The sequence below is a fragment of the Nuphar pumila genome, chromosome 4 (assembly GCF_984573655.1).
Source record: "Nuphar pumila chromosome 4, dmNupPumi1.hap1.1, whole genome shotgun sequence".
Taxonomy (NCBI): Eukaryota; Viridiplantae; Streptophyta; class Magnoliopsida; order Nymphaeales; family Nymphaeaceae; genus Nuphar; species Nuphar pumila.
The window spans coordinates 8321434-8345601 of NC_143252.1; the positions used below are offsets into that span (position 1 = coordinate 8321434).

The following is a 24168-nucleotide window of genomic DNA, read 5'->3' on the forward strand; positions in this document are numbered from 1 at the left end:
TGGATTTTGGTTCACAATCGGATCTACAATGCATATCAGATTTGAGACTTGGATCTAACAAGATCCGAACCGTATCCCATTCATTTGCATTGGTCAACTAGGGACTCTGCTGAGATACACAATATAGAAGGGACTGCACTTGTTCCAAAAAAAAAAGTACCAATAGAGGCTTTGCACGTCAACTTGTGTTGGGACGTTGCAACTTCGAATCCCAATGGTATATGGCTCGTAGGGGTGGGCCACCAGCTCGGCAGCCTGATGGGCCAAGCCGACCTGACCCACCATGTGCTGGGTTTGGGCCATGATTTTAGACCCGGGACCGTTGTATACATCAGTCGGGCTCGTGCCGGCCCGATGGGCCTGAGTTATTTATTAATTTTTTAATATATAAAATTTTTAAAAATTAACTATTACATAATAACTTGGATAACTATTATTATTTACCTAATTAGTTGTATGAGAACTTGCAATTTGTTAGTTATTATTATTTACCTAATTAGTTATACTAATTAAAAACTAGTTAGATGATCCATAATTTCAATCACGCATTTTAAGATTGGCCCGGGCCAGGCTGGACCTGGCCTGCTTCTCATTGTCCCGTTAGGCCATTGGGACGGGCCATGAGCTTCTCTTTAAACCAGAGCCTGTTAAGGACCACCCGATCAAGGGTGTCAGCTCGGTCCATAGGCGGGCCGAGCCTACGGATGCCTTGGTTGGTTATGTGTTAGGGGGTCTGCCTAACCCCAGCTTTCCCTGTCTAAAAAAAACACAAAAAGAACAAAAGAACGTTTCAATTTTGGGGCCCAAGGCCTGATGAAGGGCAATCAGGTGCTTAATGCACAAATATTTGTGCATTCATATTGCACCCGATCCGGACTCGTGGTAGAGTCCATCCCTTCTCATCTCAAATTTCCCGCCTCTCTCTAAAACCCCATCCGCTGCTCCCTTCATCTCTTCCCCCGTCGCCGGAAAACACCACCGCCGCAGATGAATCAGTATCACATCTACGAGGAAATCGGCCGCAGCAAGCATTCGGTAAAACCCCCTCTCTTTTCACCTGCCGGAAATCGATCCTCTCCCCATTTGCTTCTTTTTCTTACCCAGATCATCTCGTTTGATCAGACCGTCTACAAAGGCCGGAAGAAGAAATCAATCGAGTATTACGCCATCAAGAGCGTCGATAAGTCCCAGAGAGCCAAGGTTCTCCAGGAAGTAAGCCCTCCCCCCCTTCTGTATCTGCGTTGGTTTGGATTATTGTTCAGATCACATAGTTAATTTCCTGTATATATTTTTTCCTTTTGAGTTTTAGCTGGTTTTGAGAAAATGACGAAGTGGATATCAATGGATGCGTTTGAAGTATTGGTAATGAGAAAGAGGAATAATCGCTTATCTAAGAGTGTTTATGTAGAAATTCCTTTCTGTTTATTCACATATGACGATCTTCGGTGTTGCTTAAGTTGGGTATCTGCGATGCTTCATTAAGGATTTCCCAAGCATCTTTTTTGGGGATACGGAAGCGATTAAGATATACTGATATCCTGATATTTCTTATCAGGGTTTAGGATGTTTGGAGCTTAGAATTTTAAGGTTTGGAAGACCAAAAAGAAATTAAGTTGATAAGGAGTTATTCCGATGGATGATGATAATCGGGGATGCTTAGAGACCGGGAACGAGTACAGATGCAACATCATGCCCTTCAAATTCCAATTGAATAAACGTGTGCTTTACATTATATTCATTCCCTCTGCGACAATCTAAAATTGGTGCCTGAACCATTGGTTGACTGATCCAACTGTTTACATTCTATCAATTTCTGATAGGACAATCTAAAATTACTGCCTGAACCATTGGATGTTTGGTAAATTAGATGCTTTATATATTTTGTATTGAATGTTACATAATATTATCCTTTATTGTTTATTCTCTTTTATATCATCCTGGATAATGAACTTATAAGTTATAGGAACCAAGATTGAGTTTCAATTTTTTACAAATATATATTTGCTTATATACATTAAATTTCTTAATAATTATAATATTTCCCTTGCATTGAACTGTTGAATATGTTCTTTTGTTTTTCTATATTTTAATTTCTTGTTAATACAAGTTTGAGATTATATATATATATATTTTAAAATTTCAGATCCTCTTTTTAATCCTATGATAATACAATAAGCTGTTGAGAACAATAGCAGATCCTAGGTGTTAATGGTTATCATTTTGCCATTAACTTTACCTAATGATGGCATAGTTTGACTGTAAAGTATGGGACAACTCCTTGATGTCATAGGTTGGTTATCCACCTGAAATGGTTATGGTTTCACTTCTAGTTTGATTGAAATCTGCACATCATACAACTCTTGATAGTTGTGATGCCAAGCCAAGTAGATTATGCACCATCAACTATTGTTTGTTGTGATTAGAAAGTGACTTTGTATTTTGTTCATTATGTAATAAGTAGCCTTTTGTGAAACTGTTCATGCTTTTAAAAATGCAGGTAAGGGTTCTTCATTCACTGGATCATGCAAATGTTCTGAAATTTTATGAATGGTATGTTCAAAACTGAGACTTCCAGGTCCGTTTCAGCTATACTGTTAAAATTTTCCCGTACAATCATTACAAAGTTGCAGAACCATCACATATCTGGTCATCTTTGTTTCTTCAAATGCTTTTATTTGTGTAAATGGTTCTGTGGTTGTCTGTTTAACAGGTATGAAACTTCGGCACATTTATGGCTGGTATTAGAATATTGTGTTGGTGGAGATCTTATGACCCTGTTAAGACAGGTAGTTTTCTTCTCCTATTCCTATTATCACCACAGAATTCCACATAATTAAATATTCCATCAGCAAAGTTTTTTTTATTATACTTCCTAGGTCCATGTCATGCTTCATATTTTGCTCATGACCTTTTAATGGTCATTTTTTTTGTTGGAATAGGTAACAAGACACACAGACATGATTTATATTGCTCCTCATTTTGGACAGGAAAATCATGCCATTTTAGTTAATTTTTATTGCTAACATTCTCAGAAGATTCCCCCTTCTCTCTTGTCCTTTTTATTTCATGTAACTGATAACAAGAATATTTAATGTAGTTTTACATTTTGTAATGGAAATTATATAGTTAATCTTGACTCCAATTTTGGCCAAGTGAAACTCGGTGTGGCAGCCAGACTATAATATTGTACAGCATTGTGAATATTAATTTTGACTAAATGCATAAAATGTTTATTTACCCTATATATGACCATATCCATGTGACATTGAGATAAATGTAATCTCATTGTCTCAGCAGTTTGTGTAAACAGGAGCTATTTCAATTTTCAAACATATGCCACGGGGTAACTTATTTGGTTTTCAAAATAAAAGCCTGTCAACAAGAATTTGATTTCATAATTTGAATGGTTGGGATGGGAATGTCAAAGATAATACCTATTTATGTAATTCATACTTAATAGTGTTACAAGTTAATGGGCCTTGGTTAAGCTGTCTACAGTTCAAACTTGGGACCAAGTCTTTTTTTAAACCACGTTTACCAAAACCCATCTTCTCCATTCATCCCTCTAGAATTTTCTAAGCATCAATAGCAGAAAGGTTAATCAAAACCACTTTTCAACTCATCATGAACTTCCACAATGTTCATCATTATTTGATTATAACCACTTTAAAGAGATCCCATTTTCTCTTCCATCTCCTTCTTTACTAAGACTTCTGATTTGTGCCAAACCTTAGCCACCAAATCTTGTGATAGTTTGAAGTTTCATATTTTTGAAGTTTGTGAAAATAAAACATGTCATTATTGTGATGTTATCATGATAGTTTGAGAAATTCAGTTTTTTGAAAATTAAAAATAAAAATTTTTAATTTACAATTGTTTATAAATCAAGCCCTGAGAATTTGCAAGAAAAAATACAATTTTCTTACATCCAATTCAAACGTGGAAAAATCTATGTCACATGGATAGGGCTGCAGATACTGGGATGTGGTCATTTTTCTGGAGTTTTCAGTATGATTAGTATATAAGGGGATATGGAACAGGAGCCAAAATGGAGTATCCATGTGACATAGATGGCACATATAAGTTCCATTAATGGCAATGGGAAACTGCTGTAGTTCTGTTGGCAGATGTGGTCAAGTGCCCTTGTCTTGTGCAAAGGGCATCTTTTTCAGTTGCTTGGCTGTTTTCATATATCCTTTTCTAACATTTTCATAGCTAGTGATGACTTAGGTTTTCCTTTTGCTTGTCTGCCGAACAGATAAAAATCTGATCCAATTTACTGTCTGGGATGTAGGATTGCCGGCTTCCAGAAGAATCTATACATGACATTGGTCGTGACCTTGTCCATGCGCTGCAGTAATGTTCACTGGCACTAAAACTTCTTGTACTTGATAGCTTTTTACTTTATGGATTTCTTTTCAGGTTCTTGCACTCAGAAGGTATCATTTACTGTGACCTGAAACCATCAAATATCCTACTAGACGAGAATGGGCGAGTCAGGGTAATCCATATTATGTTAAATGCCCAATTCACTTGCTTTAATCTCTGCTTATTGACATCAAAACCAGTACATGAGTGTGACCAAGAATTATTTGGATTTGATTAATACCAAAAGTGTGGCATTGTTTTCAGCTTTGTGACTTTGGACTGGCTAGAAGACTCGGTGATATATCAAAATGTTCCCTTTCCCAAGTTAGTACTCCCAAAACACCTCCTTTTATATTATTTTCCATTTCTTGTTATAATGAAATTGCTTTGATTTTGATTGTTAGTCATCTTGAAAATCATTAACAGTATTTTCAATCTTGTACTCCTGTTAGCTGCCCCAAGCCAAACGTGGTACTCCTTGTTATATGGCACCTGAATTATTTCAAGAAGGCGGGGTGCATTCTTATGCTTCAGATCTTTGGGCACTTGGTTGTGTTCTGTATGAATGCTATGCTGGAAGACCACCATTTGTGGCAGATGGATTCACTGTGTTGGTGGAATCCATTTTATCTGACCCAGTGCCACCTCTACCAGACGACCCGTCTAAACCCTTTCTCAATTTACTCAATCATCTGCTGGTAAAGGATCCAGCTGAAAGAGTTCAGTGGTCTGAACTATGTGGGCATGGTTTCTGGAGAACAGAATTTAAGCCTTTGACTCTTCCTCCTCAGCCTGCTTTCAGCAATATGGTTGACCAGTCCAGGAGATCCTGTCTTTCTGAAAGGAATATTGACAGATCTCCTTCTCAAAAGGCATCCCATAATCATGGGCCAAAGCATCCTAATGGAATTCTTAAACATGATGAAAACTCGGTATCTGCTACAAAGGCCTTTGAAACTTCCTCTAAGACTCCGCCGAGCTCCAAAAAGTTGCAGACAAAAAGTTCCAACAGAGTTGGTGAGAAGCCCTCAACTGCAGCAAAGGGAGCAAATATTCTCAGGCTTTCAAGAATAGCAAAGAAAAATTTGCAAAGGGAGAATGAAAATGAGAACTACAGACGCCCTTTACCTAAAGGGTCTGAATGTGACAACGAGGTAAAAATAGAAAACAATGATATGGAGCTTGATTTTGGTGAGCACAATGAGGGGGATGCACATGATGACTCTAATGCAAATGATATATCTGTACCTGGTTCTCCTCTTCTTGATGCTAAACCTCCTTTGCATTCTAGAGATAGTGACAAAGCTGAAGAGATAGGTAAAAGTCCTCACAAGGCAGATTTTCCATCAGACAATGTAGATGTCTTTGAAGAAGAGTCATGTTCATTGCTTGCTGAAGTTGCTACTACCACACCAGGCATAAATCTTCAAAAGAGAACTGCTCGGAATGGTACAGAGATGCTTAAAATGGATTCAGGAACCACAGCTGGCTCAGATTCATCCAAGTCAATTAATAATCTTTCCCAAGTGCTTTGGCATCCTTCTGATCTTTCAGTCAGGCCAATAATGCCTAGCAGGAAATGTGATAAAGGTCAAGAAGCAATGCCTGTCATTCCTTTTGCTGTTCTATCTGCAACTGAGTTTGTGAAACTATCTCCAGAGCAATTGGATGAACTCTTGAGTCGGATCTCAGCCTGCTTGAGTGGAAATGCCTCTCCTGCAGAAAAACAGAACACAATCAAGTACCTTGAAATTTTGAGTGGACATGCAGATGCTGCAAACATCTTAACTAATAGCCAAATAATGTCGATGCTTGTAAAGATGCTAAAACTTTCAAAAGCTTCTGGTCTTCGTGCTCAGCTAGTTTCTGTAATTGGCTTGCTGATCCGCCACTCGACTTCAATAGAAACTGATTTGGCAGCTTCTGGAATCATTGGAGCACTAGCAGATGGTCTTAGAGATAAGCAGGAAAAGGTGAGGAGATATGCTATGGCTGCTTTAGGTGAGCTGGTGTTTTACACCTCTACACAAAACGAAAATTGTTCAAGGGATTGTGGTGTCCTTGCATCTCCAGCAAAGGACTGTCGTTCTGCACCTAGTTGGCAGGTATTACATCTGGAAATTTAACCTTGATTCATGTTTCTTTTCTTTTTCTTTTCCCCCCACTGTTACGATAATTCCTGTGTATGATAACAAAAGCTCTTTGTGATCATCTTTAGTTCCAGATGTGTGATTGTTTATTCACTTTCTATTTATCATTTCCTTTTTGGTCTCCTGTACAGGTTCCTGGTCCAGTTATTGCATTGATTTCATCTATATTGCGTAAAGGAGAAGATGATGTTACACAGCTTTATGCTTTGAGAACAATTGAAAATGTTTGCAGTCAAGGTGCAGATTGGGCTGCTCGTTTCACCAGCCAGGAAGTGATTGGCAACCTCTGTTACATCTTTAAGGCAACAGGAAAGCAGGAGAGTATTCGTTTAACTGCTGGATCTTGTCTGGTACGTCTGGTTCGTTTCAGTCCTCAAAGTATTCAATCAGTTGTAGACAAACTATCCTTCAAAGATATTACAGCAAGCCTTGCTAAGGAGAATCCTCGAGAGCGGCAAATCAGCATAAATCTTCTGAACATGGCTATGCTTGGGAGCCACATGTTCTCTAATATGGGCAGACACCTCATATCTCTTTCAGAGGATAAATTTCTAGTTCCTTTCCTTGTTTCACTTATTGAGCAAGGTAGTGAAGTTTTACGTGGTAAAGCATTCATCCTTGTGGCTCTTCTGTGCAGAAGTGGCCGTAGGTGGCTGCCAGTTTTCTGCAGTGGAAAGTTACTGTCAGTTGTGGACAGATTAGCTAAAGAAAAGGGTAGCTATCTGCAGCTATGTATAGAGGCTTTTGTGCAAGTAGTGGCCAGTACTGTGCCTGGGATATTTGAAACTGTGGCTAGTGACATTCAGCAACAGCAAGGTGGTAAAAGGCATGGACAAGCTGGTACTGTAGCCAGTCGTGTTCATCCAAAAATCAACATCCATTTATTCTCTGTCATTCTCCATCTTCTTGGAAGTTTTGCTTTTAAAAACATAGTTGCAAATAATCGGGTTTTAGAGCAGCTGGTTGTCTTTTTGAAGCTCTTAGAATCATCTGCTTTCCAGGTATAAAGAGATTGTGTTTCTGTTTGCTCTTTTCTTTTCTAGCCTTGTCTTTGCTTTTGTTGGTAACATTGCCACTGGTATACGTAGAATAAGTTGCTTAACTTGAGCCTCAATATGACTATTTTTGTTGAATTGAGATAGCTAACATCTTGAGGCAGAAAATGTCTGTTTGGCAAACTGTGTCTCTGCACAAGTTGCTAATTCCAATTAATTGTCAAAGCCACTGTCTCCTTGTGAATCAAATCTTGTCCCTAGATCATGACATCACCATGGAAAAGCTCTTGCATTTCTTTTGTTAGAGAATTCCTACCATTATCCTTTTAATTTTTATCTCTATTGGATTATTTTGCAAACAAGCTTGTGAAGAGTGCATGACCCAACTTAGTGTTCAAAGTCCTTAGTAGAACTCTGAAAAGATCATGTCAGTATTTTCTCCAAATCTATTGGAGTTTGACAATTTGAATCTTTGAAAATGTTATTGTAACTTGCCAACAGCCTGTTACAGAATTATGCAACTTGGCCTCTTTGATTGATTTGAATCAACCTACCAAATGAAGTAATGATTGATTTATGGCAGCCTGTACAGCTGGTGTCTATGGTGTATTTCAATTTTTTTTTTGTTTAATTTTTCCTTTATATAAGTAAATCTTCCGTTGATTTATTTCACATATTACGTGTCAAATTACAGGGAAAAGATGATTTCCAAATAACATTGCTGAGAATTCTGGAGTCAGTAACAATGGAGGCTCCCACCGTTCTTGAACATTCTGATGTTTTCATCAGCAAAATTTTTCCAAGCCTTGCTGTTTTATACAAAGGAAACAAAGATGGCGATGCTAGGTTCTTATGTTTGAAAATCATATTTGATTTGATGGTTGTTTTTCTGAGTGATATGCCAAGTTTATCAGAACCTCATAATGACCAAAGATGGAAGGACCTGAAGTCAATTTGTGAGATTCATTTTCTTCCCCTCTACCCCATTTTGTTTGAGGATGAAGACCCAATTCCTGCTTATGCACAGAAGCTCTTGGTCATGCTTTTGGAATTTAATTTTGCACAAGTTTCAGATATATTACATTTGAAGATGGTCTCCCAGTGCTTTGAATTTTTACTTGGTGACCTTTCTTGTGCAAATGTGAACAACGTAAAACTCTGTCTGTCTCTGGCATCTGGTCCTGAAATGGAAACTAAGATTCTCTCCGAGTTGAGAGTTGTCAGGAGAATAGGAAATTTGCTGGAGTTTGTTAATGCAAAGCAAATGGAAGACTTCCTTGAACCAACACTTGGTCTCTGCAAAGCCTTCATTATGCGAGGGCTTGGTGACTGGATAACTTGCCAAATAAAAGAACTCTCTCTCTTAAGTGATACAACTACAGCTATTGGTCGTGCATCTGATCAATGTCAGTGCATCGGGGATATATCCGACTTTGGTTGCAATATGAGTGCCTTTTTAGATCTGAGTGGAAACCCTGAAGCGTGTATTGCAGATTTGGCATCAGAATGCGTAATCCTGCTGCTAAAGGTGGCAGTTCGGGAAGCCACCACTGGGCTGCTTACCAACACATCAACTGTCATTAATGTCCTTGAATCTTGCCGCCTCCGTTGCCATGGCTCAGACATGGATGTATATGGTTCTGTACTGCTGCGCCTACTGCATGCAATCAGTTTGGCATGCCAGGAATACCTGTCTCAAGCAATGATACTCTCAATATCGGGAACAGAGATTATGAGAATTGAAACTCTAGCGTCTAATCTTAAATGCTCAACTATACCGCGTGTTGCTGATGCTGCTTCAAGTGCTTGTTTAGAGCTACACCGCCTTCCTCGCTGTGCATGAATTCTGTATGTTGTTGTTTGACAGCATTTAGTTCCACTGGCTAAATGTGCCTCACTTCAATTCGATGATTTCATACAATTTGTTTTTGCACAACTCTGTTGCTGTTGGGTGTATTAGTTACAGGACTATAGGGTGCATATAAGTTCCAGAGAGCGTTACTCTGGCATGCAGGTTGATGACCGAAATTGTGAGAGCTGTTTCACCCAGTGCAATCCGCCTACTCCAGTAAGATGCTGGTATCCAATGTATTATTGTTGTTCATGGGTAATCATTCAGAATAGTTATTGGTCTGCCTATTCAGTTATGTATAGCAATAATTGTGCACTTAAAGAGTTTGGTGATGGACTTTGATATTCTGCTAGTTGAGAATGTAATATTGTTGCATAATCCATACTGCAAGAATCAGTAGCATCATATCCTGGATGTTTGCAGGATCATTAGTCATCCAAATCATATCCTGGATGTTTGCAGGATCATTAGTCATCCATAGGCCAATATGGACCACAAAAGATAAAAACATTATCTAGTTATATCCGTGATAATTCTCCTTTCAAATTAGCGAAGTAAATCTGCATATCAACCAAATGTATGGCTCATTATTAGATGGCTTGTTTAAACTTTCATTATGCTGCAACTTGTCCATTTCATAGTTTAAATGCTTGATTTGTAGCAATTCTTAATAGAGATTATGCATGGATTTAGCTTCTTCCTATGCTGATTTGCTCAGTCTAAAGTCAAAGACACTTGTTAAGACAATATCACCTGGTTGACATTATTTCTGTCGACACCCTTTATAGAATAAGATTTGGAGCCAACATTCTATGGACAGCTGCATGCTGGGAGGAGTCTCAGTCTGACTTGAGACTTCTGATATTTTCAGTATGTGGAAGGCAAAAACTCAGGTTCAAGTTACTTTTCTCATTCATGGGTTGTGGATGTGCGCATGTTTGTGGCATCCATTACATGTTCAAAAATATATTTCATCAACCCGTGCTGGTGTGAACTTAGGTCAACATGGGTTGAGAATTCTGATTTTTCTTGATGTGGTAGGCATTCATTTGTTGATTCTGCATCTGATACCTATGTCATCATAAAACATTACTTGGTTTCCTGCTGCCTAAATTCCTATTCAGATAGACAAATTTTAAAGTCAGTTGCTTAAACCATAGTAGCAGGATTATTTGTTGAATCATGATCCCCCTCTTTTTGTATTTTCCTGGTGCAAAAATTGACAACTAATACCCTCATGCCAATCTCAGACATGCTTCAGTACAGCTATGTATGTTTAATCTGTTGTGTCAGTTTGTCTAAGCTAAGCTAATTTGTGAGATATTCACCAAACTCACTTTTGATCCATAAGGCAAAAAAAGTACTGATTAAATTTGAGAGTTAGGAGTGCAAGACATGGCTCCTTGATGTGCTTGTTCCCTGAGGGTGTTACCTTTTATTTTTTAAATTGCATGGAGAGATCCACACCAGATCAAGAAACCTGCTGCATTGGAAAATCCTGTCAAGGGATGATCAACACGCTTGGTGACCTAGAACCCCAAGGCTGCCTCCTGCCCACTAGGGAGCCTGCTGCTCTGTCTTGTGGCAAGGGATGCACACTGCAGGTACGGAACTCTTGACATCCTTAAGCTTGAATGCCTTAAGCCGATCCACCTAACCAAGTGTGCAGAGCCCTTGTGGGTGCCTAGAGACTGGTACTCACATTTCAATCCTTACTCGTTGTTGCTTAGTCATTTATGCATGCATGTTCTTAGGCAAATTACATGCAGATATGCACCTGCAGATAAGTAGCAACTTATCAAGCATTTGGAGCCTGACAAATCAATTTTTGTGCTCATATTACTAATAGAATTATCTGATGAGCAAGATACATAAACCATAATTTGTGGTATTCACATTATTATTGTCTGTTGAAGTTTCTTTACTACTTAATAATCTGCTTCATAGATATAAGTTGTTTTCCTTGGAATCACTGCCCTGTGTTAAGTTACACTACATATTTTCTAACTTCTATTTTATTTCAATTTTTATTTTTTAAAAACTTTAAAATTTGCTTGCTGTTTATCTTTACTCGGATTTTCCCCAAAAGAAGCTGGAGAAAAGTGGAAACCTTGAAAATCTCCTGAGAATTTCTCGGTGAATAAATTGTTACTGTAAACTTTGTTCAGTGTGGTTCCAATCAGGCCATGCAGTGCCCCATCTGTGAAATCCCAATTTTCCTATTTGAGTTTGGGTGTCTCAGAATCATGTTTTGAGTGCACTCACCAAACATAGCCGCCTCTGCCAGCCATGCTGATGGTGGGCCCTCCCCCCACATTTTTTTTTTTGATTTTTACTCGGAGAGGTCCTCCCCCCACATTGGCATTGCACACCACTCTCTGATGAAGATCACTTGTCAGGTCAAGTCCGGTGGTTCTATCTTCACCAAACGGCAGAAAATTCAAAAACTCCCAGCATTTTAGGCGCGAAGTACGGCCATTTCTAGCCCGAGTCTGGTAATCAATATGACCAGAATGATTTTAACCCGTTATTTTCCTCGTCCAATAATAACGTTATATTATGAGCAAAAGCCTCCTGTCCATTTCCCTTGAAGCTGCCGTTATTTTCGTTTCTGAAACAGGTGAAAATAAGATATTTGAATTAGTCGTTTAAAAGGGTGGTCCTATTGTTACCAACTCTTGTCGTTGGTCAAGCACAGTTCACGTGCTGTTGTTGAAAAAGGATGTGTATGGCCTCCCCAATAATCCATCTTAAATCATGCACCAATTTGCTCCTTTTTTTTTTTCTCATTTGAATGACCGTTCTACCCGTGATCAAAACTTAGGGATGGCAGTGGACCAGGGTCTCTACTTCCATCCTGTCTCAAAATTCTTAACAGAAAATTGATACGCTTCACTCTTGAAGTGCCCCATTCAGGCTTAAGAATGGATTCAACTTGTTTAGTTAATTGGATCTACTTTAATGAATCTGCACAAACAGCAGTAGGTCACATGGACATCGCAATAACCAACTCATAGCTGAAGGCCCAGGATCGAATCCCACTGCCACATGGGGGTGGCTGTTGTTCTGTTAGGGGTCTCCCTAACCTCAGCTTGCCTTTAAAAATAAATAAATAAAAATACATGGATATGAATATGGATCTTCACCAAATCCGATTTAAACAGAGTTAAAGGGCAGTTTGGGAACTTCCAAAATAAAAAGGCTCATGGATGTTGATCAGTGACAACCAGACCAAGGCTAAACCTGAAAAAAACAAAAAGACCAATTTGTCCCTCTAGCTGTACATGCCAACTGTAAGGCCCCACGTTCTCCCCATCCACAGCGCCACGTGGCAAATTCACACCAGTAAGATCAAGACTCCCTCCCGTTTTATACGGCAACACCATCCACGATCTAAATCCATCATCACCTCATCATTCACTCTTCACTCTTCATCATCATCCTCACCTTTTTAAAAAAAGAAAAAAAAAGAAAAAGATTCGGGCAATGGCGTGGAGGAGAGGGGCGGTGGCCGTCTTTCTAGCCGTTATCTCAACGGCTAGTCTCTCGCTGTCGGCACCGACGGCGATCTCCGCCATCTCGGCGGCGCCTTCTTCCCTTCCGACTTCGCTGGAGATCTCCCCGGTCGCCGGGCCGCCGCCGAGACTCTCCCCAGCTATCACCCCGCAACTCCCTTCCCCCGCCCCCGGAGGTGGCGGCGGCGGTGGTGGCGGTGGTGCTCCTTCCTCCAGCGACCTACCCACGATTCCTTCCACCCTGAGCCCTCCCAATCCAGACGCAGTGGGCGCGCCGGAGCTCAACCAGTCCGGAAATCCGGCGTCTTCTCCGGCCAAGATGTCGTCCCGGGCAGTGCAGCTGGTGGGTCCCACTTACATGCATTGGGTGGTCCTGTGCTGCATTGCATTGCTGTTCCCGGTTCGGTTAGTGTGAGAAGTCGCTCTCCTTCTTCTTCTATTCCTTCCCTCTGAATTTTTGGTTGGATTATTATTTTATTTTGGGCAATATGATTGGTGTGGTAATTTGTGTGTGGAGTATCCAATGTGTAGGTGGGGTCTGATTTGCATGTACTTCTTTTGGGTAATATGTACATTGTTTAAATATCCGAATTTGATGGATATCCGAATCCGTTTATATGTAAAAAAGTGGATCTGATATGAGCTTTTCACCATCAGATTCCGAATCCAAATGTCAACAAATCGGGTATTCGACACATCAAAGTGACTCGAACCTGTTCAAATAACAAGTTGTCCGGTTTGAGCTCGGGTTTGGGTTTTACCAGGTCAACAAAATAAAATCCGAAACATGAATCAATATAATTTTCAGAAGTTTATTTCTTTTACTAAAAATACAAATAAAACACTCGGATTGGGTCGAATATCCAGCAAAAATCATAATTCGAACCCCACCCACATATTGCTCGTGTGGGGTTCGGGTCAACCCGAATAATATTTAGGTCAGCATTTTTATGTCCATACTCGATAATTCAGGTTCACGTTGGGTCGGGTACCATATACAAACCCGACTTAACAACTTTAATTTATGCTGTATGGGGTGGTACTTTTGCATTTTGGGATATAACTTAGCAGAAGGATCTTAGGTTTGTGTCCCATTTTGGCATCCCTAGAATAGCATCGGATCTGGGGAAACCAGTTTGGTCCAAAAATATTAAGTTGCTATTCCATTTCTGGTTGAGTATTAATGTGGCCCAGATTGGACCCAAAACCTTTACTCGGGTGTCACAATTTTGGTTGAATATTTATTTGGACCTGATCGGACCCAAATTCTTAATTTGGATCCTACAATTTGTTTAAATAGTGTTTCGGACCCGTTCTAATCTTACCAAATGGGGCCTTAAATTTTTTTTTTTTTTTTTTATCTTTTTCCCTTTTCTCATTTACGCTTATATTTCTCTTTCTTATTTTCAAATTTGTCCTTGCACTTTCACAAATCGATTGATTCCTTGAGAGATGGGATCTTGTATCAGGAGGGCCACATGTATTTGTGGGCTGTGTGAGATAGATCTTTTCAGACATGGATCCGGATCCATATCCAATAAGACCATTCTTTTATTGCACGTAGTGGTGTCAACGGGTCGGGTTTACCCAGACCCGACCTTAACCAAACCCTATAGGTTCTGGGCATGATGATAAATAATAAGACCCGATTAAGACCTGAGTCTGGACCTGAAGGTCCGATTAATACATGGACTCAGGTATAGTTTGTAAAATTTTATACCAAACTTGGGCCCGACCCAAGTTTCGATTAAGACCCGCAATTTTTAATGTAAAAATGATAAAAAATATTGTTTTACTGGGTATGAGCCTGGGAAAGTTTATGTAGTTCTTATCGGGTCAGGGTATGATTTCTCTTATAGTGGGTACCATACCTGAAAATTAGGGCTAGGTCTGGTTTCACCTGGATCCAAACCAAACCTGACCCGTTGACACCCCCCCCTAATTGCACGTACTACTCGGGTGGAGGGGGGAACAAATCGGGCCCGTGTTCAGACGCATTGACAATTCCATGTGCTTTGAATGCTGAAACTGAGTGTGGGTCCCACAGCATTACAAGTGATTGCCCCAATTGAGAGGTGGGATCCGCACCCGAAAGTGCCAAAACTCTGCAGCATATTCTATTTTTTTTTCAGATCCAATATTACCACATGCATTTCGGATTCGAATTCAACTTTAACTCCTTGGATCTGATTTATTTTCAGATATAAATTCAGATCTATTGTTTACATTTTGGATTCTGATTCAGATCATGTATCCCACCCATTTGCAACCTACTGATAAATTCCGGATTAGCAAGTACGTGGCCTTTGGCTCAAAGACAAAATAAAAAAAAAGAAAGTATTTAACTATTTAAAAAAAGAGGACCAAATTTTTTAATTATTACATTTACAGCACCAAATTTCAATTTTACATTTTAAAGTCCTGCTTTATCTGAATGCATTTCAAATACCCGCCTGAACCTTGTTGTTTGCTGATGAAATAACTCAGCTTGTTCTTTCATTGAAGAAATCAATAATGAGAAAATTTTTGCCATTTTTTTCGGCTAAAACATATACCAAAGAGATCCATAATTATTCAAAAGAATAGCTACTGCACACACAAATTGAATATATACTCTATCGGTATAAGACCAACGGTTATGTATAATCTAAATGCAGTTCCTAATGCCTTCAAAACCAATCATCAATTATAGGGCTACAAGGTTAGGCTGAGAAGCAAAATGCCCACTAAAGAAGTTTCCAGGGAAAGCCCATTTCCATGTTGAGAATTCCAAGAAACCCCACTTCCTTGATTCCTTCATGCATTTCCTGATTGCAGCATTCTCTTCCTTCATGATCTCAATTGACATGGACAATTGCCTGATCACTTCCCTCTTCCTCTCACTCATCTCCAACAGCTCAGCCTTCTGGTTCCTATTTTCCTCCCTGAGCTTTGCGACTTCCTCTCTCAACTTCAACAGTTCACTGTCATCCTCAACTCCACCATCACAGTTGTAGATTTTTAGAGTTCTTTGACATTCAACTTCTTGGCCATTTTCATTGTCCCTGAAGCAATCAATCAGAGTTTCTTCTGGTTCTGGGTCATCCACCTCAGAGTCTTCTAAATCAAAAGAATGACATTGTTCAGAGGATTTGTCGGTACTGTTGGTCTTTGAAGAAAATAACCATCCGGAAGGTATCAATGCCCTGTTTCCCATATCGGATTTAAGCTGATCGTAGCGCTCGGCCAGTGATCGGTGGGAACGGTAGAAGTCCTCGACTATGTTCACAAGCTCCGGCCTTTTCCTGTAGTACATCTCTGCGCGTTGCGCAAATGAATCGGCATCCTCTTCTATGAGCTTCAGCATTGCTTTGGTCTTCTCGTCGAGTTCTGTAGAGGAGTCATTTGATCAAGAAGTTTAATGTTTGTGAGCTTAAGGGTGCATTTGATTACGTTGGATCTCAGATTCGAATATTGAATCTGACATGGGGCCCATGTCAAGGAAGGAGGTTAGCAAACACTGAATCTCAGATCCCATTGAAATTCAAGATGGAGATTCCCATTTTTGTTTGAAATTCACGTATCAGAGACGTTTATCTCTCTAATCTTTGAATCCCAAAACCAAATCAGACATACCAAAAACAATTTGATGCCTGATATTTCTAGGACAGCATGATCGAGCTCATATGTTGAACTCATTCGTCTGTGATCACCATGCAATATCATTACCAAACAGTTTAATTTTCTGAGTCATCAGTAGAAATGATGCCTTTGAGGTACATGGCCACTATAAGTTCTGCATATGCAAAACAACAGGACAGACCCGCTATGATTTTAGCATTCCCTGTATGTGATCTTAAGTTTTGTAATTCAAATTACTACAATACTAATTCATTTCTTGTCATATACGGTCACATTTGCATTTTTAACGTGTTCATCAATAATTTAAAGGAAAGAAAATGGAGCTGGATTGTAATTGCGGTATGCTTTATTTCCCTTCTATCAAGACACGAATTATTCCAAAACTTGGAGAGAAAAGAATTCCTTTGTGGACAAAAGTACATCAGAAAGAGTAGTTTCCTGTGTAAGACTTGATAGAAGGGAATACGGTGGACTTGTAAGACTTGTAAACCCGTTATAGAAACATATGGAACACGGTGGAAAAGATATATGGACAATAGTTAAAGCAAAAGACTAAATGCAAATTGGTTCCACCATAAAGAATAAATAGGAATTCCTTAGGGTCTTGTACCATGTGGCTTACCTGAAAGTGTAGATTGAAGCCATCCAGATTGCCTTGGACTATTGTGACTCTCCCACCACCAAGAGTACGAGGGATTCTTCGGCAACATCATTACCTCAACGCTTTACTTACCTGCAAACCAAAAAAGTAAAAAAGGAAAAGACTTGCACAAGTTTTGATTACGAACCAGGAACAACAAAGAAAACAAAATTATTACACTTTTTGAACTTCAGCTAATTCAGAGAGAGAGAGAGAGAGAGAGAGAGAGAGAGAGAGAGAGAGAGAGAGAGAGGCAATGTAAGTAGAAAAATCCTACTTATGAAACAATGTCTTCAGCCTCAACATCAAAGAATGCCCAAAATCCTTCCAACTATAGGGACCCTACTCAGATACCACACTACAGACATGACCAACAATTTAAAAGAGGACAACTGAACCATCAGTTTGGTTCCAGCTAACCATGACCGTTGATCCTACTAAAATTGAGGGGGGTATGGACCGTATGGTTTCAAACAGAGAGAGAGAGAGAGAGAGAGAGAGAGAGAGAGAGAGAGAACTGGGAAACATTCTCAGTGCCAAATCATCATGGACTCAACAAACCTCCTAAAAGGATACAAAATAATTAACTTCATTCATAAAACCACAATAAACTACTGGTGCTTTTACGTTACAATGCAGTGACATCCCTTTTATATTGAGTATGTCGGCAATTTTGGTAGGCCACTTTGATTTCATTTCTCTCCAACGGTTAGTTTTTTCCGCAATCACCACGCAAGCAACCGTCTTTGTATTAATTCTAATCCCATTTTTTACAGATACGCGAACAATCTGTCATTTGGGTATGATAATCACAAGCGCATTTTGGTAATTTTGTATACACAGAATTCATGTTCACATGAATGCTATGCTGGAATCTTGGTCAAAGACGGAAAAGAGCCTAAAATTCAGGAAATACCATTTCCAACCATCTGTTTTCAAAAAAGACATAAATCATAATTCATCAGAAAGTTCGAGCAAGACGGCCATCACAGAGCATGACATCTCAGCAAAAAGTGCCACCTTGGGACAATTTCGTCTCTACAAGGTACAGCTAGTTATCCGTCCTTGACCAAACACCAGAAGGGCTTCACCAAGTTTCCGGGGGCCGGAATCTGACGCCACAGTGACGGTGAGGAACGAATCACACTGAACAGGGAAAACACCAATGCCGAAAACTCCGTCAGATTCGGGACGTTTTGACGAGAAACCATCCACCCCCCCAAAAAAAACCAAAAAACAAAGAAGCTTTCAAGATCTGAACCAAAAGTTGCCAAACTAAGTAGCGGAAGCGGGAAACATAAGAGAAATCAAAGTCAGAAGCAAAGCATTTTAAAATTTATTGAAAGAGAAGCTACGTACCAATTTGAAAGCTAAGCATGAATACAAAATGAAGTAATACAAGAACTGAATAGTAATGAAACAAGAAGCGAACTAAAACTCAAAAAAATACTGATTATTCTTATATTTCATGATTTTTAGTATAAAAATTATTTGTTTGTTAAAATCCAACAATAATGGTTACCAATTTAAAGAAAACATAGGAGAAAGGCACGAAAAAAATGGAAGAAAATCGTATGGAAAGCTTAGATGATGTGTGTAGTAAACATACCAGAAGCGTGGAAGAATCAAGACTCCCATAAAGTTTCTAAAGCCGAAAGTATCGCGTTTCCTAAATAAGTTTGTGAGAAGCGTCTCACCTACCTAAGAAGCTTCCGTAACTGATCTGAACTACCAACTAGAGGGGCATTTTCACCATTCAAAAATCTGTTCTCGCCGGAACTTGAAGCCATGACTCTCGATCACCGTAACATAAATAAGATGAGGTCCTCTGAAAAACTCAAAACAGAGTGGCCCCAATGGAAGAGAACCCACAATGGGGTTGTGGGCACCGTCCGAACCGCCGGAAAGTGCGTCAGGCAGCCAGATTCCGACGAGAAAAGAGGTTGGTCGTCAGAAAAAGAAGGTGGGTACCTGGCGGCTTCGCGGTAGAACGCCCCGAGCGCTTCTCCTGAAGAGAGTAGAGACCTTAGCGCGGTAAGAATCGTATGGTTTGCTCAAGCCAAGGACTTTCACAAAAGTTCAAAGCTCTGCTCGGAGCTGGAGTTGATTTGTCAGAAATGGGCTTGCCTTTTCAAATATTGATCTGTATGCCCCTCATTATGACCATAATGCCTATATCCGTACGGCGGAGATTTTCTTGTCTACCGTTGTCTCTGGAGGGAAGGATGAGGATAGTTTTGTAGTTTCGACATTTTTTGAAATATTTTTTGGTGCGGAGGGCCACTCCAAACACAACGGAAACTTGACACGTCGGTATTCCACGCTCGGAGTTTGAATTTTTGACCGTACTAGTCTTTGTCATGGTTTTATGGCCTAGTACTTTAATTAAATAACGGAAATGCCACCATTTTTTTTATTGCTTGACGGAGGAGAGCACTGGAGAAGGCAGAGAGAGATGTTTTTCTCCATTTATCTTTTTTATGTTTTTCTTTTCTTTTTATTTATTTTTTTCAAGTTTTTCTCCATTTCAATTATGGTGGATGTTTTATTAAATTTGTCTTATTTGTTCAAGTTCAATTGAATTTGTCATATTTATTTATTCAACTAATTTATATGACATGCTCATGCAAACCAATGGCATGATAGATGTTTTCTTTAGTTTTTTTTAAAATTTAACTAGTCCCAATGTTATGAACTTATGGGCTATTTTGCAATTTGGTCTTTGTCTTATATGTTTTCTGTACATACGTCTATTTTTTGTTCAAGTTTTTCAAATATGGGTGGGCATCGGGCCGGACCAAGCCCATTTGGAGCTCAATCTAACTTGTCTTTTGCATGATCTAGCACCCAAATGGCCAGGCCCATTTATTAATAGGCTGAGTTTTGGCCTAGTTCTTAATGGGCTCTAGTTTTAAAGGTAACTCATGGCTCGGTTCATTGACCTGATGGACCAATGTTCAGCGGAAAGGTCTAACCCGACCCAAACTCATTTGCAAGTTATTTTAAAAATTAAGTTTAACAAATTAACTCTTATAAAATCAATAGCAATGAATTAATGAAAAATCATAAATATAACAATTTCACATTAGCTTTCCTGAAATTAATGCAACTAATTAGGTAGATGGTAACAATTACCAACTTACTGTGCAGCTAGTTAATTAGCTTTTGTTTCCATATTACTAACAAAATTAATTAGGTAGTTTAAGTCCATTTGGTCAGCCCGGTAGCTTGTGAGCTGATCCAGGCCTGGTCCATTTATAGAATAAGTTGGATTTTGGCCTGGTATTTAACGTGTTAAAGCCTAAAAAACCTTGACCCATACTTGGCCCATGGTGGGTTGGCTTGGCCCGGCGAGCCACTCAAATGGTTGTTGACCAAATGGGCTTAAACTACCTAATTAATTTTGTTAATAATATGAAAACAAAAGCTAATTAACTAGCTGTCTCATGAGTATCATACCAAATCCCATCAATCCAATCACTTTTTTGAGAAATACAAGACATCTAATTCTTACCAGTAAATAGATCTATTCATTGATGTCGATAACCTTGGACCAATCAATCGAATGGTTCAAGACACATTGAGGAGGGTTAGAGTCATCGACATACGGCAAAGACAAAGTTTCAGGTACTTTGAACTTCATGATTGTATTTCAGGCCAAACACAACATCCTTATGTATCCATTTCACATGTTAGTCATGGTTAGTGTATTTGGTGGTTCTCTATTCAGTGCTATGCATGGTTCCTTGGTAACCTCTAGTTTGATTAGGAAAACATATTTTGTTTTTAATGTCATTTTTTTATTTTTAGCCTTAATCATTGACTCTTCTTTCTTACTCTCCTTTTCTTATTTATTTGGGCAGATGTATAAAGTCTTTCAATGAGATAGTGCTTTTTCAAATCTTTCAAAACGAAATCCATTTCTAACTTACTTCGGCATAGTGCAAATATATAAATTTCATCATTTTTAGATACTTTTTCAAACCCATTGTCGATACTAAGTAGCAATCACAAATTTGTATGTTTTTTTTTATGATATTACACATGGATCAGATATATCTTGATCAATTCTTCATATTTCATTTATGAGCGATTCTTTCACAATAAAAATATGACAATTTTCAAAATATTCTATGAGCCTAGCTGATCATAGTCCTTAAGGACAAGCAAAATTATAATCCTACCCTCATTGAAGGATCATTTTGAAAAAAATCAACAAGGCAAAGGCAAGAATGGTTTTGCAAAAAATGGATATGTGTTGATGAATATTTTTTTCTATGAAGGGCAGATAAACCACCCCCGGAGTAAGAGGCTTAGCCGCACTGGACTTATACTTGCCAAACCTAAGGTTGCTTTGATGGAGATGGTTTGGTTTATTTGATTAGGGTTAAAAACCAGTTGATCTATTTGGATTGAGTTATTGCTCAAACAGATTTGGTCAGTTTTATTTGGATTGGGTTATAAAAGTGTTGGATTTGGATCACGGATTAGGGACTTAAGGTTAGGCACTTAGTGAAGGTATAAATTATAATGGTCTTCTAACCATGAATGGTCAATGTCTGACTATGGTTAGTTTAATGTCCTTTTGATGAAAGCACCAGTCTGCACTAACAGCCATGTGAAAGCGAGGTCCCACCCAGGGGCGTAGCTAGGGGGGGGCAGGACTGGGCTGTAGCCCAGTCCTGCCTCCCCAAACAGTAATTTTTTTTTTTTTTTTTTTAAAGCCCAGTCCTAGCCCTGCCCTGATTCCATATGAAATAGATTTTTATCCATTGTTTAGCCCAGCCCTGACTGCAGCAAATAGTTTGATTTGTCCATATGAAATAAATTTTTATTAATAATTGTAGCCATTTTTTATTTTATCTCAAAAAAAAAAATTTTCGGGGGCGCTGCCCCCGAACCCCCGACTATCACACAAATAATTTTTTCTTTTCTACACCCCTGTTTGCCCCCTCCTCACATGAATCCTAGCTACGCCCCTGGTCCCACCCATTTGCAATATGGTTTGTATACCGATTCAAATCTGAAATCAAATTTTGTGCACTTGATCCAAATCCGAGTATAAATATGAATCAGATCAGCCTATGCAAGATTGCAATCAAGGTTTTTGCATGTAACACCTGCAAACAGATTGGATCAGATTGATCCGAACATAGATGTGATATAAAACATTGATTTGAAGCTCACTGGAATACAAATCGATCCAAATTAGTAAATTCGATTCAATCTGAAAGTGCCTTTCTGATTTTATTATAATGATTTGTTTTTGGGAACAAGGTATCGGATTTGCACTGTAGATCGCTAACTATATTGAGTCCAATAGGATCTGGGTTTAATTCGTATATGGAGCCAGGTTTGGTTTACAAAATTCCATACCAGACCCCAGTCTGACCCGAGTTTCAAACAGGATCTGAAAATTTTCAACGTAAAAGCAATGAAAAATATTACTTTATTGAGTATGGGCCGGGTCTTGATTATATAATTCTTATATGATCTGGGCATAGTTTTTCCTATGGTAGGTCTGAATGGAACTAAGCCCAGACCTAGAATCAGACCTCAGACTAGCATTTAGATTCAGACCCACTTAGTCTGCTGAAGGTCCAACCCGTTGACACCCTATATTTAGGAGCCTACTGAGAGCGAACCGTGACACTGCAGATTCACGTCGGAATGGTCTATTTGCTAGAAAATTACACTTGAATATTGTTTTTTTTATGAAAAACGTGATTTTTTAGCTTGAATATTTATAAAAATTATAGACCTTAAAATTTCAAACCTTATAAAAGCCTACTCTCATGTCGGAATCAGGCTATTCAATAATCCATTCCTATAAAATCAAGCATTTAAAACACATCTGTACGGTCCCATTTGAGACAAACATGCAAAAAAACCCTTCAAAAGTCTAGTAGACTGGTGGTAGGCATGGATTAGAGTAGGCAGCTACCAACTCCTCTCTCTCTCTCTCTATGTATATTATATAAATATATATTAGTAATGATAGGGTGCTCCAGAGTACCTATTCCTACCTAATAGAAGTTTTAGATTTTCAAATTTCTTGAACTTTATTTGTTGATCAAACGTATAGACATGATCTATAAACATCATTTGGTAGAAAACAAGGTTTTGATAATGCGATTATAGCATACATGTATGTTTTTTAAGACCTTTAAAAATCAATGGCTCACAATATAACAAAATTTCATGACTTGAAAAATCCTATTTTTATGTCCAAAAAACATGATCCAAAGCATGATTCCTTTAAAATAAACTATGTTGAGTACATCCCTAAGGTCTGATTGGGAAGATACAACATACAACTATGATTCCTAGTACGTGATTGTAGGTGCTCTAAATCACCATAGCATTACTCTCTCTCTCTCTCTCTCTATATATATATATATATATATATATATATATATATATAGATAGAGAGAGAGAGAGAGAGAGACTGGAATATTGTTTACCAACCAAATATGATTACTGGTATGAACCAATATATGAATAGTTTATTTTGCAAATCTAATTCGGGTGGTCCATTTGCTAGGAATCGACTGTTGGAACATCGTAATCGGATTAAGAAATGTGATTTTTTTTATGTTTGAATATTTATGAAAATTCTAAGTCATTGATTTTCAACCCTTAAAAGATTCTTCTTATACATCCTAATTCGATGATCCAAGAATCTGTTTCTATAAAACCAAGCGTCTAGATCACATCCCTATGGTGAAATTTTCGAAAAAAAAGTAAAAAAACCCTATGAAAATATTGATTCATGCCACTAAACATATTTGGTTGGTAAACATATTTCAGTATTTTAGACATTGTAATCAAGGTTTTGAGATGTCACCGTATCAAGAGAATCAGCACCGAGTGCAGAAAACGTTGACTCAGGAGTTATGACAGAGGCGTCCGGTAGTGCCAACTGCTTTTGCACTAGTTGACAGACCTTTTCTACTGTCTCTGGTTTTGCCTGCACAGAGGGATAATTTTTGCCTACTGGAGTGGAGATCTCCAACTATTTATGATT

General features: G+C 38.7%; 2 protein-coding genes across 2 annotated transcripts; one reads left to right on the plus strand and one right to left on the minus strand.

The window, feature by feature from the left end:
- Nucleotides 1-987: 987 nt before the first annotated feature.
- On the plus strand, nucleotides 988-9356 carry LOC149839257 (serine/threonine-protein kinase RUNKEL-like). Its single transcript, XM_090003958.1, has 10 exons — nucleotides 988-1035; nucleotides 1123-1212; nucleotides 2498-2550; nucleotides 2711-2786; nucleotides 4295-4356; nucleotides 4423-4501; nucleotides 4633-4692; nucleotides 4821-6473; nucleotides 6650-7519; nucleotides 8208-9356. The coding sequence occupies exons 1-10, from the start codon at nucleotides 988-990 to the stop codon at nucleotides 9354-9356; spliced, it is 4140 nt and encodes a 1379-aa protein (XP_089860084.1).
- A 5884-nt stretch (nucleotides 9357-15240) lies between these two features.
- LOC149839258 (protein NETWORKED 3A-like) lies at nucleotides 15241-17167 on the minus strand. Its single transcript, XM_090004057.1, has 2 exons — nucleotides 17124-17167; nucleotides 15241-16249 (listed from the first exon to the last, which is right to left on the minus strand). Exon 2 carries the CDS (start codon nucleotides 16224-16226, stop codon nucleotides 15567-15569), a length of 660 nt encoding a protein of 219 aa, XP_089860183.1. The 5' UTR covers nucleotides 16227-16249; nucleotides 17124-17167; the 3' UTR covers nucleotides 15241-15566.
- Between the last annotated feature and the right edge of the window lie 7001 nt (nucleotides 17168-24168).